The 21,423-nt window shown below is 42.3% G+C and overlaps 2 protein-coding genes across 4 annotated transcripts; one reads left to right on the top strand and one right to left on the bottom strand.

Moving 5' to 3' along the window:
- Window positions 1-2,229: 2,229 nt before the first annotated feature.
- On the top strand, window positions 2,230-20,531 carry LOC118402700 (cystatin-like). 2 transcript variants are annotated; one of them, XM_052477621.1, is made up of 3 exons: window positions 2,230-2,500; window positions 19,673-19,777; window positions 20,231-20,531. In XM_052477621.1, exons 1-3 carry the CDS (start codon window positions 2,291-2,293, stop codon window positions 20,309-20,311), a joined length of 396 nt encoding a protein of 131 aa, XP_052333581.1. In that variant the 5' UTR covers window positions 2,230-2,290; the 3' UTR covers window positions 20,312-20,531. The 2 variants fall into 2 exon arrangements, with proteins under 2 accessions (XP_052333581.1, XP_035656774.1); XM_035800881.2 differs by lacking the exon at window positions 2,230-2,500 and adding an exon at window positions 17,253-17,559.
- On the bottom strand, window positions 2,689-16,428 carry ephx5 (epoxide hydrolase 5). Of its 2 annotated transcripts, XM_052477618.1 has the most exons (9): window positions 16,063-16,428; window positions 14,675-14,900; window positions 11,677-11,857; window positions 11,250-11,459; window positions 9,850-9,979; window positions 7,861-8,084; window positions 6,890-6,998; window positions 6,363-6,488; window positions 2,689-4,945 (listed from the first exon to the last, which is right to left on the bottom strand). In XM_052477618.1, exons 1-9 carry the CDS (start codon window positions 16,098-16,100, stop codon window positions 4,744-4,746), a joined length of 1,446 nt encoding a protein of 481 aa, XP_052333578.1. In that variant the 5' UTR covers window positions 16,101-16,428; the 3' UTR covers window positions 2,689-4,743. The 2 variants fall into 2 exon arrangements, with proteins under 2 accessions (XP_052333578.1, XP_052333577.1); XM_052477617.1 differs by lacking the exon at window positions 16,063-16,428 and having other exon boundaries at window positions 14,675-14,983.
- Window positions 20,532-21,423: the final 892 nt, after the last annotated feature.

Here is a 21,423-nt window from a genome sequence, read left to right as displayed (position 1 = left end):
TAGAAAACCAAGACGAGACATTATACAGTTTCAACCAGACGACAAGTCGGTATACAGGTCAAAGGAACTTAGGAGGCTCTATACAGTCACAACACCAACACTGCTTTCATTACAGCACATTCCCAAGATACACCAGACACCATACCCATTTCAGTCATAATGTAGAGGTGATGCCAGTCCTTCATATGAACCTCTATAGAAACATAGTCCCTGGACTGGGATCAGGGTTACAGAGAGAGAGTCGTCCCTGATCAGCACTCCAGTTTCGCCTTTTAGATCAGTATGAGCAGGTTTATATAGACAGGGGGACCTGATCCTCGATTTAAAATGATAATTTAAACTACGAGTACTACTAATCCCCCATATTAGGAAACTGAATTCAAACTCCACACCACTCTCTAGTACAGGCACCAAAACATAAAACAGTTCCACAAATAAGGTGAAAGAAAAATAAAAGCTGCAGGAGAGCTCCAGCTGTTCCAGACAACTGTCAACATTATTTGACGAATATCCAAGTTGTTTGTTGAACGTGCGCCGCCAACCCGCAGTCCTTCTATCCCGAATGGCTGCGTTCCCTAGACCTCTTTAGTCTTAATCACATCTATAGTAAGTCGCTCTGGATAAGAGCGTCTGCTAAATGACTTAAATGTAATGTAAATGTATAGACGATGAATATACTCTTACGCAATGCTTTGATTAAATACGCCCTAGTTATCCACATAAAAGAAGTACTCACTTCAGAACTTCAATTGTCTGCATGGTTACTCAAGAGTCCTGCAGTTCCAAAGTGCGCTCCTGTCTGTGCATCATTGAACGAAGTCTGGACGTTTGCCGCATTCAAATCAGCAGAACCTGGAAATCTCCGACTACTTTGCTTTCACGTCAACTGGGAACTCGGGGAAAATGAGCTCCGGCTGGGAAAATATTTTTGAACGGTGATCCAACTTGGAAGTCGGGACACTGCGCACCTTTCTAGAGTTCAGACTTTCCGACCTGAGAATCCGATCACTGACGTCTTCATTTGACCTCTTTTCCCCTCCCGAGTTGCCAGTTGTCGTGGAATCACCATTTCACTCGACTATTGACATTATAACCACGATGATAAGAAAGTACAATTCTTAATTCTAATTTCATTTCTCAGGTTTGTATCATCAATAAGTTGAGGCCAGTCACCATGGGCTAAATAGCAAGCACAGAAGTCAAATCACGAATAAAGCCTAGCCCCATGTAAAACTCATTCCAAGGTGGGCAGTGTCTGTGGGTTTTCTACCCTCGTTCTTGATTGATGAATTAAGGTCACTAACTAGTAAGGAACTACCCTTTCCTGGTATCTAGGTCTTAATTGAAAGACAAACCAAAAGCCCGCTGACACTCTGCCCTCAGTGGAATGAGTTTGACAGTCCTTGCCAGGCCTAGCTTGTAAGTAACCACTGTCTAATGTCAAAGACACTGGTAACTTCTAACTGTGGTCTAACGGTAGGCTTAATGCTAGAATGTATTAATAGCCAATCTGCCCTAAAGACAAAGCATAGTCCCATTTAGTTTAGCGACACTTATATAAAAGAGAAATTGTATTTTAAGAAATCCATTGCTGTGCAGGCTCTCATTTAATAATATATTTCCATTGTGAGTTATATAGGGGCGGTAGCCTAGTGGTTAGAGCGTTGGACTAACGCAACCGGAAGGTTGCGAGTTCAAACCCCCGAGCTGACAAGGTACAAATCTGTCGTTCTGCCCCTGAACAGGCAGTTAACCCACTGTTCCTAGGCCGTCATTGAAAATAAGAATATGTTCTTAACTGACTTGCCTGGTTAAATAAAGGTAAAATTAAGGTAAAATTAGATTCTAAATATAGCTGTAACAGTATAACTTAGACCTCGCGCGAACCAGCACACATCAACAACAGTCACCAAGCATCGTTAATCACTACTTCAAGGTCTCAGAGCAAGTGACGTCACCGATAACTACGCTAGCCGTTACACAAGCAAATAAAACGGGGCGTGCCACTCTAAACTGTATGCATTAAATGGTTTGATAGAAATGGTAACTTTTGTAGCACACATATCCAGACGATGCTTCGTCCCAATTAGCGCGGTTTTCTCACTGTCGGTGTGATGGAGGCGTTAGGTTTTTAATTGAAGTGATTAGTGGAATCAAGCCCCACCCCTCAACAATCAGAAGTGACCTCAACACGTTCATATAAAAGTCGTCGGAGGCGAGGATTTGTTGTGGTGTAACGTTACTTGATACGATCGGAGTTACAATTAAAGATCGATATCAGACGGGAAAAATGCTCATGAATTGGAAGATCGTCGTTCCTTTGCTCGCGGTGGCATTCATCGTGACGAGCGCCGCTGGGACACCGGGGGGCGTCGTGGACGCAGATATGAAGGACCAAACTACCAGAGACGCGCTGCAGTTCGCTGTGGCCGAATACAACAAGAGAACAAACGACCTGTATGTTTGGCAGATGGCCAAGGTTGTCAAGGTTCAGAAACAGGTCAGTCCCTTTTTATCAGTTGAACGAAGACAAAATGTTGGTCGTTCGTTGTGTAGCGTAGTTTCCTCGGTTGAAAAATCTTATTATAGACCAGTGAATTTATTAACGCACTCCGAATGCGGCAGAAAGGTGTTGATAAAAAGATATTAGAAGGGTGAGCCGGTTAAGGATCGATTCAGACAAGGTGGTAAAATGTGTACGACAAGCGACAGTTTATTCAGAGTGAGAATATCTGGTACACGTAAATACGGCTCTCCCATTCGCTCGCACAGAACAGCAGGAAAAGAGAAAGAGTGAACCGTTACAATACAATTTATACAAAACAGAAAGTAGGTTGATCCTGGGAGATCGGATCTTTGGATTGGTTCAGCTGGGGTGTAGTCTGTAGTCTTCCGCCATTGGCTCAGCTGGGCCGTCCGTCACTCTAGAATCCCGCCGTCACACAATGTTCAGCTAAAGGGGGAAATTTGGTGTGTGCGCTGGTTTGGCAGTGTGTAATGTGGGAGCTATCCTGTAGGGGACCCCACAGGCTTTACTGTGAGTTGTAGCCATGTATTTAGCAGTAGGCTGATCACTTGCATAAGAAAATAGCAATTCTTTACAAAGGTAAATGTTTTAGTTAATGTACGACACTTGTCTAATAGGACCGGGGTCAGTAAACGTCGGCCAAAAAACAAGGGAACTTGATTTGTCTGACGCTAAATCTGTCCGGCACAGGGCCATGGATCTGGCCCATAGGGACTGTGGGGTGCTTCCGACCCAAACTGGATGTTAAGTTCCCCACGCGGGTGAAGAGACACGTTATCGTGCTCTGTCTCGTGTCTCTAGGTCTGGGCCCTCTCTGGGAGGAGGGCAGACGGACTGGCAGGGTTGTGTGGTTTCAGGACCCCCATGGCTATCAAAGGCTTCAGCAAGTGACAATGAAAATATTCCCAACCACAGCCATAGTATGAGATGACAGGAGGCCATGATCATAACGTTTCTCAGAGTAGGAGTGCTGATCTAGGAGAAAGCTGGGATGAACTGAAAGTCATTGACAGCCACCTTACTGATCAAATCCTGCCTATTTGCTTGTAAATATCCTTTGCTATTTATTTTAAAATGTGAATGTACTGGTTGTCAGTCTAAACTGAATCACTAAATTACATAGTTCATTTGAATTATACACATTTTGCAGCATACAAAGGTTTAATCTTGTGTTCAACATCTTGTGAGTTATTGACTTGTGGATGTTAATTTAATTTGTTTATTTGGATCCTCATAAGCTGACCGCTTGGTGACTGCTGGTCTTCCTGGGGTCCACAGAACAGTCATCATGGTTTCCGGGACATAGATTAGGCTTAATCTTGACCGAGACTAAAAACCATGCTCAATGGAACACTACCATTGAAATATATTTTTAGTCCAGGACTAAACTCAAGCTGTGTCCAGGTCACTCCTGGGAACCAGCCCCACAAATATCAGACACTAAACAGGAAGTGTCAAACTTGTTCCACGGAGGGCTGAGTGTCTACAGGTGTTGTCGCTACTCCCTTGTGAACTTAAGCTGTGTCCAGGTCACTCCTGTGAACCAGCCCCACAAATATTAGACTGATCAGGAAGACATTACAGCACCTGTCAAACTCCTCCCTTGATTAATGAAGGTCACTAATTAGTAAGGAACTCCTCTCACCTGGTTGTCTTGGTCTTAATTGAAAGGAAAAACCCACAGACACTTGGCCCTCTGTGGACTGAGTTTGACATCCCTGCCTTACAGGGTCGTCACAATAGACATGATTACAGCAGTAGTATAGTATGCTATATCAGGACAGCAGTAGTATACTATAGCAGTATTTCATTATTGCAACAAGAAAATAACAGACATCTGTGATTGAGGCTGCTTTCAGTTTTTTTTTTTTGCAATCTGTAAGACATTTGTTATCTGAATTTCAAGACATCTGTAGTGAAGTGCTGATCATTTCATTATTACAGTATAGGTCCATTATGTTGACTGTATAGTCTTAATATTATGCCAACTCAATCACTGAGCATGCTCATATTGCAGTGTTAACATCAATGATTGACCCAGTATTTACCTGATAATCAGACAGTGCTTCTGATTATTAATCTTCGATTAACATTTAAATGTTTTTAGTACAAAGCTACAATTCCAAGCTGTAGTGTCATCACGTTCTGCAGTCCTGCTGGTTTTTCTTCCAGTCACTTGGCAGGAGGGGAGAGTCGACCTCTTGTATCCATCAACTCTACAACTTCTCCACCTTCTTCACAAACTGCAGCAGGTCGTCAGCCAGGAGCTGTGGCTCCTCGAAGGCAGCGAAGTGGCCTCCTCGGGGCATGTAAGAGTAGGAGTAGATGTTCCTGAACCTGTCTCTGGCCCAAGACTGGGGCACGTGCCTTACCTCGTTGGGGAACGCCGCCAGACCTGTAGGCACATACACCCCCATGCTGAGGACACGAGAGACAGGTTAACAAACACCACATTTACATTTTAGTCATAACAGACAGTTTTAGCAGAGTGTCTCACAATCAGTGCATTCAACTAAAGCAGGTAGAAAACAACCACCTAGAACATCTCATTATTGGGAGCCTGTTATCAAAACACAAAGCAAGAATGATCATGTGTTCAAGTCCCACAAGGATCATAAAACTACAACATGTACTATACGTCCATTGGCATATTATTAAATAGTGTCTCAATGTTTTTTTAGGAACAGCCCGTGTCATATTAAATGGACAGGCCCTGTAGGAACAGCCCGTGTCATATTAAATGGACAGGCCCTGTAGGAACAGCCCGTGTCATATTAAATGGACAGACCCTGTAGGAACAGCCCGTGTCATATTAAATGGACAGACCCTGTAGGAACAGCCCGTGTCATATTAAATGGACAGACCCTGTAGGAACAGCCCGTGTCATATTAAACTGGACAGACCCTGTAGGAACAGCCCAGGTCATATTAAATGGACAGACCCTGTAGGAACAGCCTGTCATATTAAACTGGACATACCCTGTAGGAACAGCCCGTGTCATATTAAATGGACAGCCCCATGTCATATTAAACTGGACAGACCCTGTAGGAACAGCCCGTGTCATTAAATGGACAGGCCCTGTAGGAACAGCCCGTGTCATATTAAACTGGACAGACCCTGTAGGAACAGCCCGTGTCATATTAAACTGGACAGACCCTGTAGGAACAGCCCGTGTCATATTAAATGGACATAGGAACAGCCCGTGTCATATTAAATGGACAGGCCCTGTAGGAACAGCCCGTGTCATATTAAATGGACAGGCCCTGTAGGAACAGCCCGTGTCATATTAAACTGGACAGACCCTGTAAGAAAACAGCCCAGGTCATATTAAATGGACAGACCCTGTAGGAACAGCCTGTCATATTAAACTGGACATACCCTGTAGGAACAGCCCGTGTCATATTAAATGGACAGACCATGTCATATTAAACTGGACAGACCCTGTAGGAACAGCCCGTGTCATTAAATGGACAGGCCCTGTAGGAACAGCCCGTGTCATATTAAACTGGACAGACCCTGTAGGAACAGCCCGTGTCATATTAAACTGGACAGACCCTGATTAGGAACAGCCCGTGTCATATTAAATGGACAGGCCCTGAAACCAGGAACAGCCCGTGTCATATTAAATGGACAGGCCCTGTAGGAACAGCCCGTGTGGAGGCACCAAACATAAATGTAAGACCATATTAAACTGGACAGACCCTGTAGGAACAGCCCGTGTCATATTAAATGGACAGGCCCTGTAGGAACAGCCCAGGTCATATTAAATGGACAGGCCCTGTAGGAACAGCCTGTGTCATACTGGAGAACTCTGCCACCACACATACAAACTCACTGATTATCCAGTCTGTTGTCAATGTTGGTCTTTAAGTTCTCCTTGTAGAACCTCATGGAGGACACGATGGAGCCGGTGGTCCAGTAGATCATGATGTTGGTCAGCAGGTCGTCCAGGGTGAACTTCCTAAAACACAGGAACCAGGCTCTCTCAATGAACCAATCAACAGCCCTGGGTTTTATTCATTCTCCAATAAGAAACACTTTTCCAGTTGCAACATGTTTTGCTACAGTGGGCACTAATAAATACAACCCAGGAAGTCCCTGTTTCAGTTAGTTTTTCCCATTTGCTGTCATGTGAATAGGACTGTGACTGGATGCTATCAAGGCAACATGTGCATCCAAATAGAATAGGTTCATTGTTTTGCTGGGACAAATAAAGTTGTATTGAATGTTTCCCCTACAGTTTTGGCAGATCTGACCCTTTGATGAAGAGTAATTGATGGGACAGCAATATATTTACCCCCTAAAAAGTACATATTTCTACACTCACAACCCAAAGTAAACAGGCTGAACTGTAGCTTGTACCTCTCCAGCCCCCCATCTTCCAAGTCCCTGTTGTTGAAGTCAGTCCAGGTGGAGAACTTCTCCAGTATGTAAGCAGCCAGGCCTACTGGGGAGTCATTCACTCCACAACCTGCAGGGGGAGACATTTCACAATATGATTAGTACGACTACTACAGCTAAACGATCAGAGGTCTGTGTCCTTACATTAATTTATTTTACCAGGGAGTCATACTGAAACCATGGTCTCTTTTACAGCCTTGAAATACAATACAAAACACACAAAATACAAACCCCAAACAGAAAGAAAAACAATCATAAAAAAAAGACATTCATCAGTATTACGGTCATCAATCAGCTTTCTGAATTGCCCTGGAGGCACCGAAACATAAATGTAAGACCATTTTGAAGATAGTTCTTAGACCTTGATAGATCTTGTGTGGAACACAGTTCCATGAGAGCAACAGCTGTTCCAGACGGCTGTGTGACCATGCCCTCCGTAGCCGATGCGAGTACACCTTTAAAAACAGGTCAACATTCACAAGGCCACAGGGCCACACGGATTAGCAGGACGTTTACGCTGCGCTGACCAACTGGCAAGTGTCTAACCTGACATTTTCAACCTCTCCCTGACAGAATCTGTAATACCTACACGTTTCAAGCAGATTACCAAAGTCCCTGTGCCCAAGAATGGCCAAGGTAACCTGCCTAAATGACTACTGACCCGTAGCACTCAAGGTCTGTAGCCATGAAGTGCTTTGAAATATGGGTTAATGATTCAGCAATCAGGGGGACAGAGAGCTGCAGCAAGTCTGGATCAAGCATATCACCAGGTGTGTGTGGTGGTGTGACGAGTACTACAGACCGATGGTAAAAACTGACCCAACAAAGCAGTCCATTCAGTCTCATGCTCAAACAACAAGCCTGGGAGTTGCGGATCATCAAAACGCCAGGTGAAATATCAGGTAAAAAAAAAGTTGTGATGACATTCTCACCAGCGGAGTCTGGTTTGGTGCCCTGGATGTGCAGGTAGCCAGTCTCTCTGATGATCTCATAGAAGTTCCTTTCCATGAAACCTACTGAACCAAACAACCTCCTGACATCCTCCCGGGTGAACCCAACCAGCCAGGGCAGGTAGCGGCCAATCAGGATTGAAAACAGGACACCGAACCCCCTCATTTTGTTAGTTAACATGTTGAGGTGGAGACCCTTCACACACCTACACAGTAACACAGGAAGAGAAGATATAACATGTGGTCATCCAACAGAGAAATCTTTCTGCTTGATGGTTACAGTGTTGATGTTCAGACATTTTATTCTGCGTACACTAAATGTCCCCGTGACCTAGCGTTTCCCAAACTCAGTCCTGGGGACCACAATGGGTACACGTTGTGTACTTCTTTGCTCTAGCACTACACAGTTAATTCAAATACTCAATCTCAATGAGTTAAATCAGCTGTGTAGTGTTGTACAGCAAACACCCAAATGTGCACACCTTGGAGTCCCCAGGAGCGAGTTCGGGATACACCACCCTAACCCTTAGATATTTGCAGATGTGAAGGGTCTGGATAGGTAGAATCAGTATAGTGGTGGAATCTGAAGGGTCTATAGTCAGTATAGTGGTGGAGCTGTGTAATCTGAAGGGTCTGGATAGGTAGAATCAGTATAGTGGAGGTGCTGTGTATCTGAAGGGTCTGGATAGGTAGAATCAGTATAGTGGTGGAGCTGTGTAATCTGAAGGGTCTGGATAGGTAGAATCAGTATAGTGGTGGAGCTGTGTAATCTGAAGGGTCTGGATAGGTAGAATCAGTATAGTGGTGGAGCTGTGTAATCTGAAGGGTCTGGATAGGTAGAATCAGTATAGTGGTGGAGCTGTGTATCTGAAGGGTCTGGATAGGTAGAATCAGTATAGTGGTGGAGCTGTGTAATCTGAAGGGTCTGGATAGGTAGAATCAGTATAGTGGTGGTGCTGTGTATCTGAAGGGTCTGGATAGGTAGAATCAGTATAGTGGTGGAGCTGTGTATCTGAAGGGTCTGGATAGGTAGAATCAGTATAGTGGTGGAGCTGTGTAATCTGAAGGGTCTGGATAGGTAGAATCAGTATAGTGGTGGAGCTGTGTAATCTGAAGGGTCTGGATAGGTAGAATCAGTATAGTGGTGGAGCTGTGTATCTGAAGGGTCTGGATAGGCAGAATCAGTATAGTGGTGGAGCTGTGTATCTGAAGGGTCTGGATAGGTAGAATCAGTATAGTGGTGGTGCTGTGTATCTGAAGGGTCTGGATAGGTAGAATCACTATAGTGGTGGAGCTGTGTATCTGAAGGGTCTGGATAGGTAGAATCAGTATAGTGGTGGAGCTGTGTATCTGAAGGGTCTGGATAGGTAGAATCACTATAGTGGTGGAGCTGTGTACCTGAAGGGTCTGGATAGGTAGAATCAGTATAGTGGTGGAGCTGTGTATCTGAAGGGTCTGGATAGGTAGAATCAGTATAGTGGAGGTGCTGTGTATCTGAAGGGTCTGGATAGGTAGAATCAGTATAGTGGAGGTGCTGTGTATCTGAAGGGTCTGGATAGGTAGAATCAGTATAGTGGTGGAGCTGTGTATCTGAAGGGTCTGGATAGGTAGAATCAGTATAGTGGTGGAGCTGTGTATCTGAAGGGTCTGGATAGGTAGAATCAGTATAGTGGAGGTGCTGTGTATCTGAAGGGTCTGGATAGGTAGAATCAGTATAGTGGAGGTGCTGTGTATCTGAAGGGTCTGGATAGGTAGAATCAGTATAGTGGAGGTGCTGTGTATCTGAAGGGTCTGGATAGGTAGAATCAGTATAGTGGTGGAGCTGTGTATCTGAAGGAGGTGCTTCCACCATATTGTTCCCACCTAACAGATGGTTACAATGGCCAATGGTTACATCAATTATATGCCTTAAAATTCATGAAGGGGAATGTGAAAATGCACTTATCTAGAAAAGAGGAGAATTGTTCTTACTCTGGCTTCATCTGGGCCATGTTAGTAGTGATGATTGCGCCCCAGTCTCCTCCCTGCAGATAATAGTCTGAGAAACCCAGACGCTCCATCAGCTTGTGGAAGACCCTCGCTGCAGCCAGAGAGTTAAACCCTGCAGGGAGGGACACCACAGAAGACGAGCAGATACTTTAGTATGACACCACAGAAGACCATAGCCCTTAGTAACTCATCTATTCCTAGTGTAGTGAACTAATAGTAACTTTACTAAATAGGGCTGGGTTAAAAAGCCAAAAAGATGAATTACCACAATCAGAAAATAACAAAAACAAAACCTTGAATCTCCTTGCTTGATTAATAAAAAAAAGAAACAGTATTAGTGGGATATTTATTGCTATTCTAGGTTCTAAAACTCCTCCAGCCTGTCATGATGGGGTTACTGTAACCTAACCCTGTATTACTGTGGTGTGGAGTTGATAGAACCAGATAGAGTTACATAATAAGTCACTTAGCGTGCCAGTGGCCATCGAAGATGAGCATTTGCTCTCTGAAGTCAGTTACGACGCCAAACTGTGTCAGGTCAAGACCCTGGGGAGGACGACGGGCACGCAGATGAGCTTCCTGAGACGTTTCTGACCGTTTGTGCAGAAATTCTTCGGTTGTGTAAACCCAGTTCATTCAGCTGTCTGGGTGGCTGGTCTCATACGATCCCGCAGGTGACAAAGCCCGTTGTGGAGGTCCTGGGCTGGCTACAAGTGGTCTGTGGTTGTGAGGCAGGTTGGATGTACTGCCAGATTCTCTAAAACAATGTTGGAGGCAGCTTATGGTAGAGAAATTAACATTCAATTTTAAGGCAACAGCTCTGGTGGCCATTCCTGGTTGACAATCCTGCAGTCAACATGCCAATTACACACACCCTCAACTTGAGGCATCTGTGTCATTGTGTTGTGTGACAATACTGTACATTTTAGAGTGGCTTTCTATTGTCCTCAGAACAAGGTGCACCTGTGTAATGATCATGCTGTTTAATTAGTAAGTTGATATGCCACAGGGATGTAAACTCATTTGTGGACAACATTCAGAAATAAGCTTTTTGTGTGTATGGAAAATGTCTGGGTAATTTTATTACAGCTCATGAAACATGGGACCAACCCTTTGCATGTTGCATTCAGATTTTTGTTCAGTGTACATTTGTACAGTTTCCTGACTGTGTCCAGCTCGCTAATATTCACCTAAATGAAAGCTAGGCTGTCAGTTATTGACGGTGAGTATGTGTATATACACACACATACATATATATATATATAACACATTTTCAGTGCAGCCGTTTGGACCTCGTTGAAGACCGAATGAGGCCCCTGCGGCAGAGTGAGTTAGACACCCCTGCTTTAAAGAATGCTTATGCCCCATAAGCGAGTCCTCACCTTGCTTATGAGGGGCCTCGGAGAAGCCATATCCTGGGATGGAGGGGCAGATGACTTCGAAAGCCAGACTGTCCAGCGAGTTAGTGAGTAAGGGCAGGATCCTATAGAACTCATAGACAGAGCCAGGCCAGCCATGCACCAGCATTAGAGGCAACACCCTCTGGCCCTCACGATGAGGTGGACGCACATGGATGAAGTGTACATCCAATCCTGAAGGAAGAGGAGTCAGGGGGTTAGAGGACGGGGAGCAGTGGGTAAAACATTGGGGTAACTTGTTATAAGCATCTATGAGCCTTTTATAAATGCCTTATTCTTTATGTCAACATTTAAACTGACTTTAATGATAACGTCTGACAAATGCCAAACAGAGTGAGAGACAGAAACTGCCACTATAAAGATCATGATGTGATCATCAAGGTCTACTGACCCTCGATATTGGTTTTGAATTGAGGATACTTGTTGAGTATTGCAATCTGCTTCTTCCAGTTAAATTGATGCCTCCAGTGGGAGACCACCTTCTTCAGGTAAGTAGAGTTAAAGCCGTACTGGAAGCCCGTGTCCTCCAGTGGTTCAGTGTACCGAGTCCTGTCAATACGGTCATACAAGTCCTGTAGAGGAGGATGATGATGGAGGAGGAAGACCTGTGTTAGGCCTGTTGTGGTCAAAGTTACATGTTCCCTTGATTATCACATGAAATTAAAAGATCCTCAACCATAACTCCCTGGGCACACCACGTCATTTCAACATGGATAATATTTAGTTGAGACGATCAATGAGATTACAACCTATACAACCCCACTCAAAAAGATCAAAGTTCATTGAATTTCCTATGCGTTTTCACTACACTATCATTATTAGTATCTATTGATCCTGTTTACATGTATATATTAGTATCTATTGATCCTGCTACTGGTCACTAATTCCTCCTGTTTACATGTATATATTAGTATCTATTGATCCTGCTACTGGTCACTATTCCTCCTGTTTACATGTATATATTGATCCTGTTTATATGTATATATTAGTATCTATTGATCCTGCTACTGGTCACTAATTCCTCCTGTTTACATGTATATATTGATCCTGTTTATATGTATATATTAGTATCTATTGATCCTGCTACTGGTCACTAATTCCTCCTGTTTACATGTATATATTGATCCTGTTTATATGTATATATTAGTATCTATTGATCCTGCTACTGGTCACTAATTCCTCCTGTTTACATGTATATATTGATCCTGTTTATATGTATATATTAGTATCTATTGATCCTGCTACTGGTCACTAATTCCTCCTGTTTACATGTATATATTGATCCTGTTTATATGTATATATTAGTATCTATTGATCCTGCTACTGGTCACTAATTCCTCCTGTTTACATGTATATATTGATCCTGTTTACATGTATATATTAGTATCTATTGATCCTGCTACTGGTCACTAATTCCTCCTGTTTACATGTATATATTAGTATCTATTGATCCTGCTACTGGTCACTAATTCCTCCTGTTTACATGTATATATTGATCCTGTTTATATGTATATATTAGTATCTATTGATCCTGCTACTGGTCACTAATTCCTCCTGTTTACATGTATATATTGATCCTGTTTATATGTATATATTAGTATCTATTGATCCTGCTACTGGTCACTAATTCCTCCTGTTTACATGTATATATTGATCCTGTTTATATGTATATATTAGTATCTATTGATCCTGCTACTGGTCACTAATTCCTCCTGTTTACATGTATATATTGATCCTGTTTATATGTATATATTAGTATCTATTGATCCTGCTACTGGTCACTAATTCCTCCTGTTTACATGTATATATTGATCCTGTTTATATGTATATATTAGTATCTATTGATCCTGCTACTGGTCACTAATTCCTCCTGTTTACATGTATATATTGATCCTGTTTATATGTATATATTAGTATCTATTGATCCTGCTACTGGTCACTAATTCCTCCTGTTTACATGTATATATTGATCCTGTTTATATGTATATATTAGTATCTATTGATCCTGCTACTGGTCACTAATTCCTCCTGTTTACATGTATATATTGATCCTGTTTATATGTATATATTAGTATCTATTGATCCTGCTACTGGTCACTAATTCCTCCTGTTTACATGTATATATTGATCCTGTTTATATGTATATATTAGTATCTATTGATCCTGCTACTGGTCACTAATTCCTCCTGTTTACATGTATATATTGATCCTGTTTATATGTATATATTAGTATCTATTGATCCTGCTACTGGTCACTAATTCCTCCTGTTTACATGTATATATTGATCCTGTTTATATGTATATATTAGTATCTATTGATCCTGTTTACATGTATATATTAGTATCTATTGATCCTGTTTACATGTATATATTAGTATCTATTGATCCTGCTACTGGTCACTATTCCTCCTGTTTACATGTATATATTAGTATCTATTGATCCTGCTACTGGTCACTATTCCTCCTGTTTACATGTATATATTAGTATCTATTGATCCTGCTACTGGTCACTATTCCTCCTGTTTACATGTATATATTGATCCTGTTTATATGTATATATTAGTATCTATTGATCCTGCTACTGGTCACTATTCCTCCTGTCATTGGCACAGATCAAACTATACAAGCAGAAGATACATTGCGTTGACAACCAAACAATTCAATATCACTAAATTTTACATCAACCAGAGGTTGAAACATTTGGCCAATTCTATTGTCTAAGTTTAATTCAATTCTGGGTTGAATTTAAACAATAGCTGTTGATGATTTTACTAATGCAGGGCTAAATAGTCTCATCGATGCTGTATGAGAGATAAAGTCCCATTTCATTTGCTCTGTTACACCTTCCCTTTGGAATGACTTTAATAGTGACAGTGAATCTATTTCATTTTTAACTGGAGATCTCACAACAATCCTTCTCCTGATAGCACATTTGTAATAGTCTGTGATAAATATAATGGCTGTGCTTGGATAATACCCTGGATGGGATACCAAAGGGTAGCTGTAGATACATCATTTCTCCACCAGGAGGTGCTGCCCAGCCTATTGGTTTTTCCCCGACAGTTTTTATTTTTACAACAGTGGATAGAAATTATGATCTGACATTGTTTTAAATATACAAATTAAACATATTATATACAATTGCCTGTTGAAATTTGGTTATCATGATGACATAATCCTGTGGTTGAAATTTGGTTGTCATGTCATAATCCTGTGGTTGAAATTTCACCCTCGAACAACATTTGACTTCTTTCCAATCTAAATGTATTTTACATATAGATTCCATGTCACAATATGTTGGCAAATTAAGTTTAAACAAAGTGGATTGAACCAGTTAGTGCCCAGAAACGGACAGTAAGACTTGCAGCAACTATGAACTTGATACGTACCTGTATCTCTTCATCGGAAGTCTGGACCTGAAAGGGGAAAACCTTCTCATCCTCTGACTGAGGCTTCTCTCCTGCCCCCCACCACCCATCCCCTATTGGAATGCACTTGGTCTTCGTGCCTTGATACACCCAGTAATAACAGGTCAGCAGCCCGCCCACGGCCACCGCAGACCCGGCCACCAATAGCTGCTGCTGCTGGGTAGGATCCAGGCTGGAGAGGGCCTGTCTGGAATACAACACACAAACAACCCGGAAATGTAAAAAAAAGGTTAGTGTCACGAACCAGGTTTCCATTCTATGCGCATAAAGTACATATTAAAACAACATAACGACAGGCCTGATGAAAACAGAACATTTGTAGGTAAACTTTCTAAATGTCGACAAAACACGCTAGACAAGGTGCGATATTTTTGTCTGTAAAATTAATTATTCGAGAAACGTCGGTGGAAATGCTTTTATGCGCAAATATTGACATAATAACCACCATAATCATAGCAAATTTGAAATCAAGTAATGCCATGTCGTTTGGTCCGTCCACTACTACTCGTTGGGAAAGCATGCAGTTTATTAGGCTGGCGATTCAATCAATTATGATGAATGTGCAAGGTGATAAACTTGATGCCTGGTTCCAAAATATAACGAGGGTCTTATTCTGGTGACATGATCATCAATGCTTGTCTGCCGTTTGACAAACAAACATTTCTCTCTTTTGTCCATAATAATCTCATCATGTAGGCAGCCTACCGTATCTACGAGCTGTTGCCAAAACCAGAGATTCGCTATATTTATTTTTGTTTATTTTACTAGGCAAGTCAGTTAAGAACCAATTATTATTTTCAATGACGGCCTAGTGGGTTACCTGCCTGTTCAGGGGCAGAACAACAGATTTTTACCTTGTCAGCTCGGGGATTTGAACTTGCAACCTTACGGTTACTAGGCCACCCCATTGCAAAACGTTTCCAAACTAGCAGTAGATGAAAATGCGATGGAAACGCATTTAACTAGTTTTTTATTTTAGCACATGGGAATTTAACTCTTTCGTTTAACCTCCCAAACCCACTCATTGCCCCCCAGGAAATAAAATGTGGTATTTCACACAGAGGTAAAAAAGGGACGATTTCTTAATGTTATGCAGCGAAAACAGCCAAATATATCCAAATCGAACAATGGTTACCAAATTATGGGCCTGTTACAATACATCGATCGCGATTTGACGAATATCCATTTTGTTTGTTGACCGTACGCCCCCAACACGCAGTCCTTCTATCCTGACTGTCTGCGTTCCCTTGACCTCTTTAGTCTTAGCCACATCTATAGACGATGAATATACTCTTAAGCAATAGTTTGATTAAATACGCCCTATTTATCCACATAAAAGAAGTACTCACTTCAGAACGTCAATTGTCTGCATGGTTACTCGAGTCATGCAGTTTCAAAGTGCGCTCCTGTCTGTGCGTCATTGACCGAAGTCTGAACGTTTGTCGGGTTCAAAAATCAGCTGAACTCGGAAATCGTTTTTGCCCCCGAGTTGCCAGTTGTCGTGAAAGCACCATTTCACTAGACTATTGACATTATGACCACGATCAAAAGAAAATACAATTCAAATTTCATTTCTCAGGTTTCTATCATCAATAACTTGAGGCCAGTCACCATAGGCGAAATAACCAGCACAGAAGTCAAATCACGAATTTAACCTATCCCCATGTAAAACTCATTCCAAGGAAGGCAGAGTGTCTGTGGGTTTTCGCTCTACCTGTTTTCTTGAATGATGAATTAAGGTCACTAATTAGTAAGGAACTACCCTCACCTGGTTGTCTAGGTCTTAATCGAAAGAAGAAATATAAAAGTGGCTGTCACTCGGCCCTCAGTGGAATGAGTTTGACACCTCCTGTCAAGTAAGAAACCACTGTTTAATACACCGAGAACGTCTAACAGTAGGCCTAATGCTGGAACGTATAAATAGCCAGTCATCCCTAAAGCCAATAAAGCCTAAGGCCTATTTAGTTCAGTGTGATTTAGATTTTTTTTTTTTACATCCATTGCTGAATTATGTAGCTTAGCCTACAGCCATGCAAATAACCTGGGTAAGCCGCTCTGCAAAACGGGCAACTCTAGTTTGCTTCGTGATATCTCTCGGGGCCTCCTCCTCTTTTAGGCATCGAAGAGACCAACAGTTATTATTGTGACGACCCTGGGTTTATACGCGCGGGAAATCGACATTGTCGCTTGAGCATGCTTTGGAGGCACAGTCAATAGCGCACCGGACCTCGAGGTCGAAGGTTCGAGACCTGCTCTCTGCTGTTTCATCACAGTACAGTCATTTCCAATGGAGAGCTGTGATTTGCCTTGCAGCATTTGGGTTGAGGAGGCAATTCGTTATGTGGTGCACACGTTGGCTTTTGCACCAAACTGTATGTGTTTAATGGCTTGACAGAAATAGTAGCTAAAGGTGAATATTTAATAACTGTTGTTGCGTACAGCTCACTGTCGGTGTGATGGAGGCGGTCGCTTTTGTGTTGATGTTATTAGTGGAGTCAGAATCAGCCCCACCTCTCAACAATCAGAAGTGACCTCAACACGTTCATATAAAAGTCGTCGGAGGCGAGGAGTTGTTGTGGTGTAACGTTACTTGATACGATCGGAGTTACAACAAAGATCGATATTAGACGTGAAAAATGCTCATGGATTGGAAGATCGTCGTTCCTTTGCTCGCGGTGGCATTCATCGTGGCGAGCGCCGATGTGATCTCGGGGGGCGTCATGGACGCAGATATGAAGGACCAAACTACCAGAGACGCGCTGCAGTTCGCAGTGGCCGAATACAACAAGAGAACAAACGACCTGTATGTTTGGCAGATGGCCAAGGTTGTCAAGGCTCAGAAACAGGTCAGTCGCTTTTTTTATAGATTCTTTCATTTAGTTGAATGACGTCGATGTTAAATCCACTCTGGCTATCTACTCTGATTTCAGGACAATCTCGTCTGTGTGCCAGAGGCAGAATAACTAATGATGTTCATTCATAAATTCATCTATCGAATATGACCGGTGTCAATAAACGTCGGCCAAAATTCGTCATTAAATTGTTGCCTGCAGCACAGTTGGTCACCGACGCTCCAGAAAACAGTGCAAGTGGAATGGTCAGATGTTCTCATTTGTGTCTGGAAGTAGCAAGCTAACTAACTTTACGCCTCGATCACATCCGACAGGGTTTTTGCATTTTGCCTGGGAAACCAGTGTTTGGAAGATATATTGGCACAGGTGTTAGGCCTGGGAGGAGGTCGAGGACCGGTAAACCGTGCCAATATGTCCTAAACACCGGCTTCGAGGGCGTTTATCACTTTTATACAACGGGTTACCAACATATTCAAATAACGATTGACATAGTATCATAACTTTTATTTTGATTATTCATATTATTTCACGAGATTTAGTCCCGAAAAGTCTACGGTTGCTGCCCCGGTCTGGTCGTTCAAAATGTTCCATTGAAATACTAGTTGGCAACAGTCTTATCCCTTGCTTGCTTGCCAACTATGGCTAAATTAGTCACGTAACTATGAAGACAGAATAACAGCAAAGTATTTGCGTTTAAGTTTTGTAGTGACATTGTATTTGGATATACACTTAACAATGAGCTAAAGAGCTGTGCTATTTCACCTGGCATAGGTAATGTGCTCTCTTGTCAGGACACTGTTGTTCAGAGGAACTAGTTAACACAATCACTTCAAATTGAAGCTGAAAGGGCAGAAAACTAGCTGCATTTAATTTGACCTGTATTTCTTTATCCATTAAAAACTATGCCGGTGTGAAATGGTTAGCGAGGTGCGCCCTAATAGTGACTCTACCGGTGTCGTGAATTGCTCTGAGACCTTGAAGTAGTTTCCTTCGCGGCCCTTGCAGAGCGATAGGTAACGATGCATTGTGGGGAGGCAGTTGTTGTGTGCACAGGGTCTCTGGTTCGAACCCAGGTAGGGGTGACGATGAAAGCAACACCAGCTGCTTCGTGATTTCGACTGGCCGAGAAACTCTCTTCCCGATGCGACAGACAGCAATGTTTAGACAAACCTCCGCTGTTGAAAATCAAATGCCGGTCTAAAAGAAATTGGAGATCAAATGTCTAGATATTTTTTTTATTTTTTATTTTTTATACAGTGGATGAAGTTTATAAATTGCCTGGCTGGGTTTACTAGAAAGTGGATTGGAGAAAGTGGATTTGCACAGTCAGGTCAACATCCTACCTTTAGCTGGTGCTAATTTGTGGAATAAAACAATGTCTGGAATGCGGTTTAAACCTATCAGCATCCAGTATTAGACCCACCCGTTTGTATAATTACTTATAACGCAGGGAATGTTTGAACCATAGAATTAAATGGCTGTAGTTGGGGGAATAACGTTTGCGTGACTTTTGAAAGCAAAAGTAAAATGTTGCTAAGACTGATGGTTAGCTAAACAAGCAAGTCTGTTTGTTGGGTTACAATGGCAACTACTGTAGCCATCTAGTCAACTTGCTAGCGACTTTGCTGGATGGTGAACACACTTGTGGTAAATTATAGTTTTGACATAAAAGGAATATTCAACTCAGAGTTCTATCCATTCTCTGGAAAATAATTTAACTCTGTGTAAGGTCAGTTCCACTCCGCTTTAGTGTCGTGGAACAAGAGCCTTCCACGTCGTTCATTGTTTTCCATAGAACACATGGCTCCTCGTTGATCCCTTACATAGTTGGTGATGAGTGGAGACAATGGGAGCCTATTGTCAGGAGTAAACACGCTAGGACTAATGTGATTAAGATGAACATTGCCTTATGTATCCCCTGGCTCAGTGAACAATGCTCACTTGACCATTATGCAGTGGACTCATTTTTTAAACCATGTGGTCATCTGCACTGTTTTTAGTAGTTCAGTTCTAGCCATAGAAATAGAATCACTAGAACAGGTTCCTCATTCAAGATGGGTGATTTCTATGTCCGTGGTCTGACGTGCTGACCATCCTCTGCTTACAGGTGGTAGCTGGGATGAATTACATCTTCACAGTGCAGATGGCCAGGACCCTGTGCAGGAAGGGAGGTTTGGAGAAGGACTGCGCTGTGCACCACGACCCAGCTGCGGTAAGGACCACTAGGCTAGCCTGGTCCCAGATCTGTTTGTGTTAACACTGGTACTTCAGCTCAGTGCTTCCTTCATGTACAGCTTAAGAATGGTTCATTTTTAGTTTATAACCTTTTAAACAGTGAACACATTGGTAACTACTTATAAACCGTTAGGAAATCCTACTTGTAACGTGTAACCCATTTCACTATTGGCTCAGTATTGAGTTGTTTGCAAAGGGAAGTTTCAGTTGACATTTCTATACTCTCGGTTGGCAGTGTTTGAGAGCATAATCATGATTCATTGTGGGTACATTTTGCCTGACGACTCTACAAATAATAAATAGTTTATGATGCAAGGTGATTTGTAGCTCAGGCTGTCGGCTGCAATGTCCGTCAAACGTTCTGTCAGGTGTTATGCTTTCTGAAAGGGTGTGTGATCATACCAACTCCTGTTGCTTCCTGTTTCCTCAGACCAACCAGTGCACCTTTGAGGTGTGGAGCCGCCCCTGGCTGGGAGCGATCCAGTTGACCAAGAATGACTGCCAGCCGTAAAGACCCAGAGGAGAGAGGACTTCGTCTAGTCTTCCACATTACTAGTGCAATGTATTACTAATGCTGGTCAACCTCTATAAACAATAATATAACTAATAATTATCTTACTTTATTCATTCCCACACCAATAAAATAACTTTTGTCTTAAATTTCGTATTAAAATAGTTTGTAAACTCTATGCAAAAGTTGAACTAAATAAAGAAATGGTTTGGTACATCGACATGTGGTTATTTGCATATCTTCTTGATGACCAAATCTTAGATGGACACCTTTTGTGACAATAGCACAAGGTTCAGAAATATAACTGTCAGTCACACCCAATGATTCACAGGACATGAAGGACAATGTACATTTTATAAAGGCTCATGCATTCAACACAAGGCATAATGACAAAGCAGAAATGGTTTTAGACACTGTTGCATGTGTGTTAAAAATTGAAATTGATATCACACTTGCATAGCTATTCAGTTTTCAGACCCTTTACTCAGTATTTCTAAGCACCTTTTGGCAGCCACTACAGCCTTGAGTCGTGTATGACTCGACAAGTGTGGCAACTCAGTATTAACGTGGCTTTTCTCCCATTCTCTGCAGATCCCCCTCAAGCTCTGTCAATTTGACTCTGGGATGCTGGCCTTCTACGTAGAGTTTGTGTTCTTTTGCCCATCTTAATATTTTATTGGCCAGTCTGAGATATGGCTTTATAATAATAATATATGCCATTTAGCAGACGCTTTTATCCAAAGCGACTTACAATCATGTGTGCATACATTCTACGTATGGGTGGTCCCGGGGATCGAACCCACTACCCTGGCGTTACAAGCGCCATGCTCTACCAACTGAGCTACAGAAGGACCGGCTTTCTTTACAACTCTGCCTAGAAGGCCAACATCCCGGAGTCTCCTCTTCACTGTTGACGTTGAGACTGGTGTTTTGCTGGTACTACTTAATGAAGCTGCCAGTTGAGGACTTGTGAGATGTCTTTCTCAAACTAGAACCTAACATACTTGTCCTCATGCTCAGTTGTGCGCCGGGGCCTCCCACTCTATTCTGGTTAGAGCCAGTTTGCACTGTTCTGTGAAGGGAATAGTCCACGGCATTGTATGTGATCTTCA

Source organism: Oncorhynchus keta, chromosome 24 (assembly GCF_023373465.1).
Source record: "Oncorhynchus keta strain PuntledgeMale-10-30-2019 chromosome 24, Oket_V2, whole genome shotgun sequence".
NCBI lineage: Eukaryota > Metazoa > Chordata > Actinopteri > Salmoniformes > Salmonidae > Oncorhynchus > Oncorhynchus keta.
This window is presented reverse-complemented; position numbering and strand designations above follow the sequence as displayed.